Genomic DNA, 16,250 nt, shown 5'->3' with positions numbered 1-16,250 from the left:
AGCTGAAACAACCTCACCCAAGATTATTATCCTCCTTTAGGGAGCAGCTGGCGCCTGGGAACACAAAGGTTCTTCAGAGATGGCTCTATTAGGGTCATCTCTGAAGGACCACTCTAGTCCCAGAGCTCCCCTGGGATTGGCTGGGTCCTCTACTGCAAGGACAGCTGTGTTCACTTTCTACTTCTGCCAATTTGTTTCCCCACCTCTTGCAGCTGTTGGTCCTGAGAACACTCCCCAATAAGCTCCATCTCAGTACCTATTCCAGGGAAACTGGCCTGTCTCACACTGGTGATTAAATACATCAGCCTTGAAGTGACACCTGTCTCTTTTGCTCACAGCTTATTGGCTAGAACTAGTCACACTTACCCACGCTAACCACAAGGGGGCGGCAAGTGCAACCCTTCCATGTGCCAGGAAGGGGGAAAACTGGACCTACTTGGTGAGCAGCAGTAAACATGATGGAATAGGGAGACCATGGAAAGGTCCAGGAAAACTATGAAATCAATAATACTGCTTTGTACTTTGTACACGTGCATCCTTGGAAACACCCTACTCTTAGTAGTGCTTCCTAACTGGCTGTCTGCTTGTGGAAATGTAGCTGGAACATCATTTTACTGCTACCATTTCCCCTTATCATGGTTTATCATCTGCCAAGCTGTCCTCTGCTCTCTCTCTCTTTGTGCCTGCTGATCCTATGGGCTTGGCTCAGCTGGCCCCCGATTCTGCCCTGGAATGGAGAAAAATCAGGATATTTCATAATGCCTTGATTTGAAGCAGGTCTGGCTCCAAAGAATTTTGTTTTATTCTTACTGGTGAGCAATGTGGGGATGGGTCTCCACACACATAGGTTCCAATCTGAGACAAGTACAACATCTATCAAACACTGTGACTGCACTTCTTAGAGGCTCAGGGGCAATGCTACCTTGAAAAGAGGACAGTGGAAAGCTGGAAGAAGCAGAAGTATTCACCTTTCCTGGGCTCTTCTGGGAGCTGTTTGGCCAACATTGCCATCTGTTGGGCTGGCACTGGCTAAAGCAGCTAGGTGGTCAGATGACATTGCATCTTCATTAATGACCTTGGGCCACATGAGATGACCTTGTGATAGAAGAACTGACAATGAAATAATTTTTTAAGGTGCATCAGTTTACATCTGTTGAGTGGTTATTTTGTTATTTAATCCTCATCACATCCTTATGAGTTCAGTATAATGTATATGTTTATTTAACCATTGGACAGAGGCAGAGACAGTATGAGTAACTTATTAGTCAGTGGTAGAACTGCAGGTTAAGCTTAGGCAACGTGGCTCTAAAAATCTTTGTTCCACCCCACACTCACTACTTCTTGATTAAGTTTAGACATCCCTTTCACACAAACTAATGGTGGCCTCCATGTTCCAGGCCCTGTGCCAGATGCTAGGAATACAGCCCCATCCCTTGGATCACCAGGTAGTGTCCTGCTAAATTATATAACACATAATACACTTATTCCATTATTTGGCATCAAGGGAAATTATGTCAGAATATATTTGTATAATAAGAACAATGTAGCTTATATATTTCTCTTATTGCTTTAGCCGCCAGGAAGCTCAGATCTAAATCAGAGAAAATTTATTAGAGTTTGGGTTTAGCATTTCAGTTTCCTGATTTCTTTCCTTCTGGCCCAGATTTTTTATATTGGTTGCATAAATTCTACTGCACAAATATCCTGTATTATCGAACACCTTAATTCCTTTTTAGGAGGCTGCATGGAAATGACAATGTAAAGTCTTTATTGCATATTCTTAGATTCCTACTGAGAAAGACAAACCTAGATATCCCTCTTACCCTCATTTCCATAAGACTCCATTTGTAAAATCCCCTAAGACATGGGTACTACTGTTCTGAGTTTTGGGGCAATAGCTAGGAGCTTCCAAAAGATTATATCCATATAGAAAATAAAAAAGTTTCCTCACATCATGGTCCCAACTTTGGAGCCAGATGAATGTTTGTGGAGTAGGTGGCCAGTCAGATTCTCATCTGAGCAGTTAATAAAGTCTATTGCCCCTTGATGGATTTTTTTTCTGCAAGCTAGAATTGATCTGTCCTCTTTGTGATTTGTGTGATGGCAGGGAAACACCAAACACCATCATGACTTGGACCACATGGGGAAAAAAAGAAAGAAAAATAAAAAATAAAATCCATTGCCAGGTCTTTCCAGGCGTAGAAAGGGCTGGAACTGTTGGGGTAATTTTATTTGATTTATTGGAAATAAAGTAGATCTTATTAACATTTTAATAAAGAGAATCTTTTTGCACTGAGCTGTAAGTGGCCGCCAGTCCCGGGTGCAATTCCATTCTCTTCATAAGTGGAATCTGCTGGCGATGCCCAGCGTGATTTGTGAGGCTGGGCCCCAACAGTCCAAAAAAGCAAATGGGCTGCCTCCTTTGAGGGTCTCGCTTTGCGCGAGGTGCTCGCCCCGTATCTGCCATGCAAAACGAGGGAGCTTTATGAAGGAATCCGTCTTGTAAAGCCATTGGTCCTGGTCATCAGCCTCTACCCAATGCTTTCGTGATGCTGCCGCTGATCTATTTGGGAAGTTGGCTGGCTGGCGAGGCAGAGCCTCTCCTCAAAGCCTGGCTCCCACGGAAAATATGCTCAGTGCAGCCTCGTGCATGAATGAAAACGCCGCCGGGCTCTTCTAGTCGGGCAAAATGCAGCCGAGAACTCCGCTTGCCTTGTGTATTCTCCTGTCCCAGGTAGGGAAGAGGGGCTGCGGGGGCGCGCCCTGCGCCCTGGATCTGCATTCCGATTGCTTGATGCCGGCAGAGTGAGGGGGCTTTCGGGGCGCTAGGGGACCCTGGAGCCGTGGCAAAGACAGCCCTGGGCTTGGAAGGGAGGTCATTCTTCCCAACCCCAGAGATCCTAGGGCGTCCCGGTGGGTTGGTTACCCACTCCGCTGTGTGTGTGTGTGTGTGTGTGTGGTGTGTACGTGTGCGCGCTCGCTCGCGTGAAGGGGAGAAGGAGAGAGCTCCGGAGTCCTGAGTCCTTTATTTTGCAAGCCGGGGCGACATTCTCGCCTACATCAAGTGGCGTAACTTTGATTCGCCTTCTCCCGGAGGCTCGTGTATTGGAGAAAGACTCAGTTGGAAAGGACTCCAAGGAGTCGTTGTTTTACCAAGCTCAGCGCGGATCAGGGAAGCGCCGCTTGTGTCGGGATTGTGGGCTGCTCTGCGGCTGGAGAGGATGGCCTGGCATTGCTGACTTCCTGGGGCGCCCGGGCCCCCTCACCCAGCCCGGCGGTGCGCGCTGGAAGGTGCCTCGGGCTAGCCTTGCGCAGCAGCGGCTGCTGCTGTCGCTCAAAGGCGCCCGTGGCAGTTGCTCCTGCTTGGGGGTCCTTTCCTTCCCCAACCTCAGGCCGGGAAAGACCGGAGTGCGTCCCCTGTCAGGGCACAGGCCCCAACCCCCTACGCTACACCCCATTTGTCCAGCTAACTGAAGCTTCAGCCCTGAGTCTTGGTTGCCGCCTCTGCTGCTTTCTTGGGCGGGCAGGCAGGCAGGCAGGCGGGGAACAGAGAAAAGTTCAAGCCTTGCCCACCGGGCCCCAGCTGCCTGTTAACCCTCGGAGGGAAGGAAGGGAGCGCTGCGCTGTGAGGGAAGCCCTGAGATTCCTAAAAGGGGACGATGGAGACACGGTCCTCCAGCAACCACCTATGTATCTGAGAGATCTCTGGAAGTTTGTGTATAGGAAAGCAGTACAACGGAGGTGCTGGAGGCTGAGGGGCACGCCCAGCACTGCTCAGGGACCCAGTCCCCTAGGTCTCCCTGGCAGCCTAGAAGAGGAGGGAAGGAGACAAGGAGTGCCTTGGGGTGCTAGAAATGGGTGTTGAGTTTCTGGCCAGGATTCCTGGGTGCCAGGGGAAGAGGCACATGTATGAGTATGTAGGTGAGAGGGAGAGTGAGCAGCTAGGGACCCAGGAAGGGGCAGGTTTAGGGTGAGGAGATGTAGTACAGCCTTCTAAGGGGAGACCACTGCTGGGTCCAAGCTAGTGTTGACTTTGGAATTTGACCCATGTCCCATGGAGAGCACTCAGAGTGGGGGTGGCAGTGTGTGAGAGTACTTGGAGCCTCCTTCCCCCACTCATACTCCCTTACTCAGTTGTACGCCTCTTCTACCAAGGTTTGCTGGTTGATTCTCTTAGGGTTTCTGTAGCCTGTAGTCCTGCCACAAATCCTATGCCTGTCTATGAGCCAGTTTTCCGTCCTTTCTACACTAATTATTCCCGAGGCTGTATGTAGGGATACACAATCCTAATTCAGCAGGGTAGTGAAGAGAATGCCTCTGATTCAGACAGATCTGCTCTGCCATATGCTAGTGGTACCACTCTGGGCAAGTTGCTTAATCTCTCCGAGCTTCCATATTCTCCAGTGTAAAATAATCCTTTCACCTTCATAGGCTTGCTAGGCAGATTGTATTGCATTGAAAAGGATGTCCCAGGTAACACAATTACCATGAGGCCTGGCTCACAGGGAGCTGTCGGTGTCTGGGAGCACTTACCACTACCTTACCTAGGACTTCACAGTCTCTGTGGGCATGCTTTGCCCTCAGTTTGGATTCCAGGGCTTGCCCAAAGTTACGCCTCCTTTTGAACAAGACAGACCACAGCACCCAGCAATCCTTATGCACTGGGGGCTTCTCACATGATGCCTTTTGCAAAGCAACTGGTGTGTCTCAGCCAAGGCCCAGCTAGCACAGGTGGGTTCTGAAGACTCACAGCTCACTCCGTTCCTTTAAAACGAATTAAATTGCCTGCCCTGAGAATCATATTTCTCTTTTAGATTATTATGCATAATCAGAGCAAATGTCCACATTAGGTCAGTAATTGATATCCTGGTAGCGGTAGCACCTTGCAGAGAAATCATGCTGGCGCAATCCAGTTACCCAGCAAGAGGCTTAAGTGCAGAGCTCTTGAGGGCCATGGTGGGGAAAGTGGGGAAAGTCTTGGGGGCTTTGAGTCAACAAGAAAAAACAACACAAAACTTTCCTGAGGCAGAGAGAAAACAGAAGAAAGGGAAAAACAATGTAATAAAGCAAATTAGTCACTCAGCCCTCATGGTGTTCAGGCAAGCATGCGTGTGTTTTTCCACCTCAGTGGTAAGGTGCTGCGTTCAGCTTTGGAAGATATCAGTCTCTGTAAGTTTATTGGCGGGGCAGGGAGAGGAATTCTAACCAACAATGGCTGGGAACTGGCAAAGTTAAGGACAATCAGCTCTCTTTTCCCCTGGGTGTTTTGAGAAAGATTGTCCCAGAAGTGGCCTCTGGAATTTGGCTATAATAAAAAAAAAAAGAGTAGCATGAGCTAGAAATTCCACTGTAAATATGATTCCCCCTCCCATATTTGGGTATCACAACTAGCCAAAAGTTCTAACAATAAATGAGTAATCCTCCAAGAATTAGGATTTTAGGGAGTGGTTCAGGTTTGGAGAGCAGTCACTTAGGAGTGACTACAAATGTTCCACAGAATTCTGAGGTGTTGATTTTAAAACAGGAAGTCCTTTCTTGGAGTCAGAATTTTGGCTTTCAGGATTTTAAGTGAGAATCGGTGTCTTCTAGTGCCCCTTCAACTTCCTATATTATATTCTAAGGGCAGTGTTTTTTTGCAGAACCATTTTGATGAGGATAAAAGATTGAGGGTTGCAGAGAGTACTCCTGCCCTGAGAAGGGTCCAGCATGTAGCAGCCTATGAGACTTCAATAGCCCTGGGGAAACAGAGATATAGGTGGTGAAAGGAATTAAAGTGGTAGAGTTAATGTGTCTGAAATTTTTTTTAGCAAGTCCCCAAAGACATTTAATAAACTGCAAGGCTGAATATGTGATCTGGAATTTATGTAATGCCATAGTCTGTATTAAAAGCCTCAATAGTCATTTTAGCTAATCTCTCCTACTCTGTCTCCCCCCTCCTCCCCGCCTTTTTAATTTTTAGCCATTGGGTTTTCCATTAAACAAAATCTATTTCTAGAAGTATTCTGTATGTGTTAAAACTGCCCAACAAACCAATGTACCCAATAACTGCATTATCTGTAAGTACCAGCATTTAGATGTGTACATGGAGTCTCAGCCTGAAGTTCACTGTGTAGGCAAAAGTTCAGCTAGACTCTTGAGGATATCCTTCTTTCTTTCCCTCCTTTCAAAAAAAAAAAAAAACAAACACAAAACAACAAAACAAAGCAAAAAAAAATAGTTCTTTGAGGAGTAGAGTTAATTTCTATTTGTGGGAAGTAAGGAAAAGGAGAGAAAAAACCACTATGGATTCAATTCATATATGAATGACATATCATCTAAATAGCCAATAATATGTCCTAATTATCTTTCTCTCTGTATGTGACTATGTGTGTGTGAGTGTCTATCTCTGCTTGTTTTTATCTTGTTTTAATATCTGTTGAAAAATTTCTCCAGAAGAGGGCTCCATTCACAGCATTACACAATTCTGAATCTACAGCTCATATTTTAAACAACTTCAGTATAGCAGCTCCATTAAAACCAAACTAGTTTCCTATTCCCAATTGTTTGCTACAATGAGAAGTCCTGTCATTTTGCACTGAGTATCTTTCCTTGTTTTTTTTTCCTTCCTTTTTTCCCTATTATAGTTGCTTCTGTTTTATTTTATTCTCCAACTATGTATCCCCTCTGAGTATTAGAGCAAGGGAAATTTCAAAGACCTTTGTAGACAATGCAATATGAAATGCAAGGAAGTTCTGAAATTTCCTGGCATTTGACTACAGTTGGACCTAGCTTACTCTTCAGGCAGCCAAAAGGCAGGCACAGTTCTGCCTGTGAAAGGAGATAATCTGCCCCATTAGGTAACTACCCAGAAGAGTGAGTCATGAGCCAGATCCGCTCACCCTTCAACACCAGTTGAAAAAGAGAGGGAAATATCAATCTGTCATCCAATTACAATAATCAGTTGGACAGAATCAAATCAAGTGACCAGTGGTTTTGGCAATGTTTCCACTTAGCTGTCTGCAAGGTGCCCACACGCCTGGGAGGATCTGACCCTCCTGACAGATGCTGCCAATACAATTCCTCACAGCCTGTCTCCTCTGCAGCCACCCAGGGGATCCCGGGCCTGGATCCCCCTACCTGAGCAGACTGTACAAAGGATGACTAGCTGGACTGTAGGATCCCCTGCACCATCACCATACACTAAGTATTGGCTTTATTTTGGGGTTAGGGTAGAAAACTACTTTCTCTACTGGGAGAAGCAGCTAAGAACAGGCTAGAGAAGAAAGAAATGATCTTTCAAACTTGAAATGCAGACTGATCCAGGTTTTATGGAGGTGAATGGTCATCCTTTGGTTTAGCAGATTGAACCTTGCAATATCAGTTTGATGGTGCTGAAACCCATCCATCTCAATTCTGCAAATCTGGCTTCGGGGTAGAGTTTACAGAGTGCCAGCCACAGGCCGAATGTAGCTCATGGATGTATCTCTTTGGCCCAAATGTTTTGTAAAGTGGGACATTGTACTTTAAAAACAAGTCTAGGTTTCTTGCATTTCTTAAAATCTCAGAAAATCAGGCAACCCTAGAGCTGCATTTTTACATGGCCACACCATTGGAGCTGAGTCATTACTCTCCCCTTTGGGGAGGACATGCCTCTGAAGTTTGTCACAGTCCCCACCTCTCCCTACTATTCACCTAGCCCCATGGTCGGCAAACCGCAGCTTGCGAGTCACATGCAGCTCTTCCACAAAATACCACATGTGGGTGCGCATGTACAGTGGGATTGAAACTTCGTGGCCCATGCGCAGAAGTTGGTATTTTGTAGAAGAGCCACACTCAAGGGGCCAAAGAGCCACATGTGGCTCGTGAACCGCGGTTTGCCAAGCCGCAGTTTGCCGACCACTGACCTAGCCCATTGTCCGGCCTGATTTTTATCATCTTGCCCCTAGAGCCATTTGTACTGGGAGTGTCTGCTTTCCAAAACTTTTCGGCTTCATCAAATTTATGCAGTTAATTTTTCAATGATAGGCTATTTTAAAAGTTTCTTTTTGATTGTTCTGATTGAATCCCATTTATGTTCACTTTGGAAGAACATGACCCAGGGGATTATACCTTCTTTTTGAGAATTTTATTACCATCTGTGCCACTGGGTGATTAGGTGGTATCCAGATCCACATAACATCCAGACCATTGTTTCATGTAGAATAGTTACACCTAGGGAAGTGACATACCACAGCTTTGAGGCAGTCTGAGAGCTGGAATAACCAGCCGATTGGTTCACCTAACACATTATCATGCATCGGCAGCCAAGGGGCTCTGGGACCACCGGATAATATGTAGGCTCTAGTGCACTGGGTGCAGTGTTATACGGAGAGCATCACTGCCCTTGGAGTACAGTGACACACTGGGCACTGGCCTCCCATCAGCATTGCTCACCCGCAGTGTGAGTATAAGCAGAGCATCACAAAAACGATTTGCCTTAGCCCTGCAGGGTACTCTGGAAGCACCGAGCTAACAGGAAGAGCATTCGTAACTTCAGGGTAATATCAGCTCCATAACTTTGTTGCCTGGAGTACTTTTATACACAGGGCATTGTTACCCCTAGCACTACTGGAGTGTAACCGTTTTTTACAGTTGACACCCACCACAGCCCACATTTAGTGTTAATGCTGTAATTAATGTTCTCTGGCTCTGTAAATACTAGACAAATTTGTCCACTCATCCCATTCTAGCAGGTAAGCCTTGGATAATTCCTGTTTTCCATAAGTACAGACCCCAAAGGTTAGGGTAACAGTAACTACACACACATACAGAAACAAAAAGTAATTGTTTTTCCTCTGTCAGCTGCCAACAGAAGTCAAATTCCTGAAAATTAGCATTAGCAATAGTCAGGTTTTGACATGTCATGTCTCATTTCAAAGGCCCCACTGAGTGTCACCCGATCTGCACAAAGCCCCTGTGTCTCCCAGCTGAGCACAGACTGGGCTGGGTGGAGGGCAGCAGCTGCTCAGCCTAGAGCGGCCCTGCCACATGCCTGGGCAGGGCCAGGAAATGAGCTCAGCCTCTGAGGAACCTGGGGACCCTGCAAGGAATGTGGCAGCCTCCATCCCTGCCTTATGCAGCCTGCAGGCCAAAGTCTCTTTCCTCTGGGAGTGGCAGGGAACCGCTTTTCCACGTGCCACAGGAGCTGGTACCTGCAAATGCCTGAAGCTTGAGCTTCTGTGATAATCTTCCTGTTAATTGATGTGGGGTCTGTGGAAAGCTGTTGGATTCTTCCCTAGAACCCTTAGCTGAGTCAGACCACGCCTTCAACTGCCATAAGCTGCTGAGCATCTGGGACCATCTCACTCCAGGGTTACAAACTCTGGCTTACGGGCCAATTCCTGCCTGCAGCCTGTTTCTATGAATAGTTTTATTGGAACACAGCCATGCCCACTTGTTTATATAATTGTCTATGGCTGTGCTTGTGCTATAACAACAGAGTTGACACCATATGGACTACCAAGCCTAAAATATTTACTATTTGGCCCTTTACAGAAAAAGATGGCTGACTTCTACTCTGACTCAAAATTACAGCGGGAGAGGCTGCAGAGAGCCTTCTCTAAGGGTAGGAGGGCATTAAGGGTCTGGCCATTAGGGATTGTTCCCCCTAAGCCCCAAACAGTCTAACAACTTGACTTCATGAGCATTCACTCACTTGGGACCAAATGGATTCAATAAATATCTATGATATCCATAGAAGACCTAGTATGTTCTCAGGGTACAGTTGCTAGGAAGGGGCTCAGACCCCAAGGTATCCCCTGGCAGGGGACATAAATATCAATTGATGAATAATTCAAAACAGAGACAACTGCTATGAGGGAAGCAAACAATTGTGTGAGATCATGCCATAATATATATTTTGCTTGTCTGTACCTTGTCTTTCTCCCCCACTAAGAGGTAAGCTCCATTATAGTACATGTTGCTCTCTGAGTGGTTCTGTATCCCTAGTGTCTAGAACAGTACCTACCATATAGTTGGCTCTCCATAAACATGAGGGAATGAGAGAATGAATGAATGAATATAAGAAAAGCATTAGATCCAGGAAGGAACTGGGAGGCTTCCCTGATAGCCTGATGCCCAAGTTACAGTCTAAAGGAGTAGTGAGGAAGGAACACTGCAGGGTGTGGGCTGGGAAAAGCATTCAGAGCAGAAGACACAGCTTGGTGGAAGTCCCTGGGCAGGAGGAGACATGGCACAGCTCAAAGAAAGTGATGTGAGAAGCAGCTAGAGCCGCTGGGGCCTTGCCAGCCACTGCAAGGATTTTGGTGTTTGTCCTGGAGCAATGGGCAGCCATTGCGAGTAATATGGGGAAGATACAGTGTGACAAGGTAACCCTGGCTGCAGGGTAGCAAATGGATTGTAACTGGGTAGGAGTGGAAGGGAGGATCCAGTGTAGGCCTGAGATCATGGGAAGAATCTAGATGAGTAAGTGACAATGCAGATGAGAGTAGACACATGCTACTCGGAGCATCCAGGAGATATTTAGGGAAGAACTTGGCAGGGCATAATAACTGGGCTTGGAGAGGACAGCGCGAGGGCCATGGAGGGGTTAAGGATGCAAGCTTGAGTTCTGACTCTCAGTCGGCAGGACGGTAGAACCACTGGCCCAAACAAGGAACCCAGGTGTTTGACACAGTAAACAGGGTCTGAGGGCCATTTCCATCGGAGTGTTAGCCAGGCTGCAGTAATGCTCCTTAAGAGAGGCATCCAGGGCCCCAGTTACACGGGTGCCCACAGATCCTATCTGTGCTTGCATCTGGGGTGGGCATTATGGAGGCCTGGAAATGCCCTTGACTAGAGAGACTAATGTGTAGCCTCTATAATTAACCAATCTCGGAGGCTTTTCATGCAAAAGATATTTGAGTGAAACATTGCCAAGGCATTTAATCGTTTCTTGAACATTCAATCAGCAGCACTAGAAATATTTCTTACTTGAAGCAAATAATGATCCACTACTTTCAGCAATCACTTTGTGAATGCTAACAAACCTTTGTTTCAGCATATTAGATACAGCCTTGCTGACTCCATGTTTCTAGGCATCACAGCAGAATGTTCCCTGGGTGCCAATCAGTGGTGTGCTAGTAAATGTTAACATGGGCTCTCTTAAAAAACAGCAACAGCAACCAGCAGCACAGTGACATTATCCTCACAAGGTGGGGAATGTACAATTGTCCACTCGCTAAGTATTTATAGAGGCATTTAGAGAATTCATAGGTAACGCAAGAGGAAATGAAACCTGCTCTCATGGGGCTTATAGTCTACTGAGGGCATCCAATGAGAAAGAAGAAAATAAATAGCTGAAATAATGTAAATTTGGTAACTGTTACAATAGGAAACACTAGGGGCTAAATTAGTGCTTGGGGAAGGGTAGCTGTGCCCTCCTTCTTTCCTTCCATCTTTCCTCCCTCTCTTCCTTCCATATTTTCTTTTTTCCTTCCCATAATTTTTAATATTGACCAAATGCCAAGAATGCTGGCAATTTGGGGACCCAGAGATTAATTCAACATAGTCTTGGTCCTCAAGGGAAAATTATGGAGGTTAATCAGGGCCTACAGGTTGTCTGGATCCAGAGGAGCAAGCATCTTGTACTTCTGAGCTTGTGAGAAGTAAGTTTAAATCCTGGCCTATCATCTCACTTATATGTGGAATCTAATGAACAAAATAAACTGATGAACAAAATAGGTCTAGAGACATGCAAGCATGGAACAGATTGACAGATCTCAGAGGGAAGGGGAGAGGGAGGATGGAAAGAAATTAACCAAAGAATTTATATGCATATATGCATTGCCCATGGACACAGACAGTTGTGTGTTGAAGGCCTAGGGCAGGACAGAAGCCAGTGGAGGAGGGTAATGGGGGGAAAATGGGGGACATCTGTAATACTCTCAACAATAAAAATAAATTTTAAAAAATCCTGGCCCCGCCATTTGCATGCTATGTGAACTCAGATAAGTTACTTTACTTTCCTCCTCATCTGTTTCCTCCTGTGTCTAAACAAAAAGAGAGAAGCTATACTTCCCAGCAGGTTTTTCATGAGAATTAAATGAGTATAAGCTCATGTCTTCATCTCACTATTGGCAAATGCTAGGTGCAGAAGGAAGGTTGGTTGTATTAACTTTAGCGCAGTGTTCCAAGGGAGTTTATGGCTTGAAGGTGTCATCGCGCCTTGGTCTTGAGCATCCTACTAACTTAGAGGGGGAAAATGTATGTGTATTTTAAAATTCACAGACATTTAAGAAAGTAAAGTTTGTTCCCTAGAGAAGGATTTGCCAGTTCACATCATAGTGGTAGCTCCACAAAGATTGTTCCCCTGGGGATTTCATGCCTCATAAAATCATTTGATCTGATGGGATCTTATCTTCTACATATATCTTCCCAGCATCTTTCTTCCAGGAGGCTTTATCAGGACAGTATGTATGTGGATGTATGTAGTAGTATCATGAGCACTTATGATTATTATTATTTAAAATGCATAAAAATAACTGTGGTAAATTTACTGTACTGTACAATTTTCTGCTATGTGCCAGTTGCATGCATTATCTCAAATAGTTGCTGCAATCCATAGAAATTCTTATATATGAAAAAAAGAAGTTCATGATCTCTCTTATATGTGGAATCTAATGGACAAAATAAACTGACAAACAAAATAGGTCCAGAGACATGAAAGCATGGAAAAGACTATTCTTATCTCTATCTATATATATAAAAGCCTAAGCAACTGTTACGATCGAACGACCAGAACAACTGGAATGACTGATCGACCAGTTGCTATGATGCACACTGGGGGCAGATGCTCAACACAGGAGCTGCCCCCTGGTGGTCAGTGCACTCCTAGAGCCAACCTCCCATGGCCCCTCGCCTCAGCCAGCTGGCAAACCTCCCACGGCCTCTCCCCCTGGGCCAGCCAGCTAACCTCTTGGGGTCCCTCCCCCTGGCCGGTTGGCCCCCCAATAAGCCTCAATCGCTAGCCAGGCTGAGGGACCCCACCCGTGCACGAATTTGTGCACTGGGCCTCTAGTTTCATATATAAAGAAAAATTCAGAAGGGTTGGTTATTTACCTAAGGCCACACAGAGCTATTCATTGAGCCTGAGTCCTTGCTTTTGACTGGGACAAACAACCCACTGACATTGCATGCTTCTCCCAGCAATAATGTCCATTCCAGTAAGAACCTAGTTGCCCTGAGAACTGTGGTACTTCTTGAGGACTCACACATCACTGGATTATTTCACATTGACTTTGGTCAAGGTAACAATGCTGGTAGTCAACTATGGAACATAATTCTCAGGTCACCCCTAACATATGTAATAATTTAGCTTTTGTAGTAATTATCTGGACTACAATTCTTAAGGCTTTCTGGCCACTCAAAGATATATCGGTGTTTTGGATTGAGTTCCCTTAAACAGTGGAGGAGACACAGGCTTGGATGAAGGGAGCTGGTATGGGAGATAATCCCAGGGACAGAAGTGAGAAGTGTGAAAGCAAGCAAGCCAATAAAGACTGTGCCACTGAGCGGGTTACTGTCCGTGGGTCATTACTTCTGGAAGAACTGTGTAAAACTCACTTCAGAATGGTCTCTTTGCAAGAAAGAAGGCTGGGGTATATATTCACCTACATTCATCTTCCATTTGTAAAGGGTGGCCCCTGGCACCATGAATTCCTCTGTGCTTCCCTATTCAGCCTTTGAGGTTCTGGGGGAGCAACTACGGTTTTGGAGAAGTCCAGAGCAGAAGCACGGAGAGGCATGACAGGTGCTTGGAATGGCAGTGTATGTTTAGTGAGGGCATGAGTGTGTAAGAGATTCTATTTGCCATCATTATGTGCTACTGCAAACTTCCTCAGTGGAACTAATGATGGAGGGAAGTTATGATTGTTGTTTTCTTAAACCCTTCAGATTTGGTTTAGCACCTACCTGCAGATACTCTCTTTCTCACTAGATGGTACCAGTTTACCAAAGCCTACCTTAGGGCTTCATTTTAGACTCACTATTTTTAAACAGTTGTAAGGAATAAGTGAGTTGAGGTTGGAGGAACAGAATATGGGTGTTTTGGGGATAGAAGATGAGAGAAAAGTGGTGTTTATCTAAACAATTACCCTCATTCATTCATTCACTAGCAAATCTTACAGACCACCCGCTAAGCCCTCAACACTCTTCTCAGCATTAGGAATACAGAAGTGAACAGTGCACCCCAAGTATCTGCCCCTGTGAACCTCCATAATGGTTGGGGGGAGAGATAATAAAAAATGGACAGGTAGATACATGATGTCTGTCAGGTGGTGACAAATGCTATGGAAACCGACAAAGCAGGCAAAGGGATGGACAGGGGCCGGGAGGAGCACAGCCCTTCTCTTATCTGTCTGTCCTGTTGGCTGGTAGCAACAGATTATTTCCATCTGTTTTCTAAACCCAATTCTGCTACCAATCTCTCATGATTATGCTTATATGGTTTATTTTCAAAATGAGACTGTGAGCTTGTGGAGGGCAGAAGTGGTGCTTGGCCAACTGGAAGCTACTGCAGCCTAATGCCCAACTCAACTGCCCGTTGTTGGTTGATTTCATTTGTCTTAAATCATTTGAATTGTTGCTGTTGTAGGCATACAATAGAGTCTTTACTCAGGGGTTAGATTATAACATCAAGGTTTACGACAAGCAGTTATAATTAACCTTGAAATCTCTTAAGTTTCCCTTTAAATTTCAATGTATTTGGTTTTGTATATGCAACCTGTACTATGATCAATATGTAACTGTATAATGCATGCAGAAACCTATAGTGTATAATAAAGAATATACACATAATATAATTTTACAGTATTTAATTGCAGGGCTTAAATTGTGTTTTTTTTTTTCTTTCTCTTTTTGGTGGAAGATCTGGATTTTCATTAGTTAAACATGCATATTATAAGACTTTATTCATTTAAGCTGGATTCCTAATCATATAATTCCCACCAGGCTGTGCACTGGGGAGGGCAAGAGCTGTGCGCTCTGTGCTCTATTGATCTTTGGATTCCCACCACCAGTCATATGCTCTGGGGCAGAGGAACAGCATACTAGAAATTAAAGCAGCAGTAGCAATAAAGGAGGTTGGCATCTAAATAGTACTTAGTATGAGGTAGGCCCTGTGTGAGTACTTTAGATGTATTTACTAGTACATTTAATCCTCCTAATGACTTTATGGTATCTACTATGATTTTAATTCCATTTCACAGATGGGAAAATTCCGGGGGAACTTGATAAAGAACACACAGCTTTTGAACTCTGGAACTGAGATTCAACCGTAGGCAGTCCCGGACACAAAAGGCTACATGCTGTGTGATTGCATGAAATGAAAAGAATTATCTAGAACAGGCAAATCCATGGAGACAGGAAAGTAGATGAGTCGTTGCCTAGGGCCTTGGAATAGGGAGTGACTGCTAATGGGTATGGGATTTCTTTTGTGGGCGGTGGACATATTCTGAAACCAGATAATAGTGATGGCTATTCAACCCTGTGAATATACTAAGAACCACAGAATTGTATATTTTAACAGGGTGAGCTCTATAGTATTTGAAGTATGTCTCATTAAACAAGCAAACTGTCGATTTAATGTCAGAGCCATCTCTGAGCACACACAACCCTTTCTACACCACATACTAGTGGTATTCTACCTCATTACTTACTGTATATCCACTCAAAAGGTCCCTGTCATTCACCCCATTTCAGAGATCAAAAAATTGAGTTAGAAAGATGCTGAGAAGCTTGGACTGATAAGTGACCCAGGCAGTTCTGAGTCACACCAGTTTTTATATCTGTTTCATTCATTAAAAGCAATCCTAGCTGTCCAGAGCTGCAGTTAACATGGGCCCTTTATAAAGCAACTAGTGGCCCAGTGCACAGATTTGTTCACATTGAAAGAAAATTAATTAGAAGAAATATTTTAATATCACTATTCACCCTTTCTCTATAATAGAAATGTCAACCAAATTTATGATCGACAATGATAGATTGAAACACACACATGTGATTGGCGCCAGCGAGAGCTTTATATGTATAGATAAACTTTTTTAATTAGACCTGCTTTCTGATTTAGCTAAACTTTTTCCAGCCTACTGAAGCACCCCAATTTCTCTTTCTGGTAATTGTCAGCAACACTGCAGTAATATCAATAGGAAGCAGATTATTATTGTAGATCACACAGGGAGAACAAAGGGTAAAATATTTAACTGCAGCAGTGTTTGACTATACTCTGCATACTG

At 44.7% G+C, this 16,250-nt stretch overlaps 1 protein-coding gene across 3 annotated transcripts in view; it reads left to right on the top strand.

Moving 5' to 3' along the window:
- Window positions 1-2,372: 2,372 nt before the first annotated feature.
- CDH13 (cadherin 13) overlaps window positions 2,373-16,250 on the top strand; it is a 1,006,079-nt gene continuing 992,201 nt past the window's right edge. Inside the window, exon 1 of one of the 3 annotated variants that reach the window (XM_015562994.1) lies at window positions 2,373-2,734. In XM_015562994.1, coding sequence (XP_015418480.1) covers window positions 2,690-2,734 — 45 coding nt within the window. In that variant the 5' untranslated portion in view covers window positions 2,373-2,689. The remainder of the gene's footprint in view (window positions 2,735-16,250) is intronic. The other 2 variants (XM_006762254.2, XM_015562993.1) reach the window with 2 other exon arrangements.

This window comes from Myotis davidii, unplaced genomic scaffold (assembly GCF_000327345.1).
Source record: "Myotis davidii unplaced genomic scaffold, ASM32734v1 scaffold77, whole genome shotgun sequence".
NCBI classification, from domain to species: domain Eukaryota; kingdom Metazoa; phylum Chordata; class Mammalia; order Chiroptera; family Vespertilionidae; genus Myotis; species Myotis davidii.
This window is presented reverse-complemented; position numbering and strand designations above follow the sequence as displayed.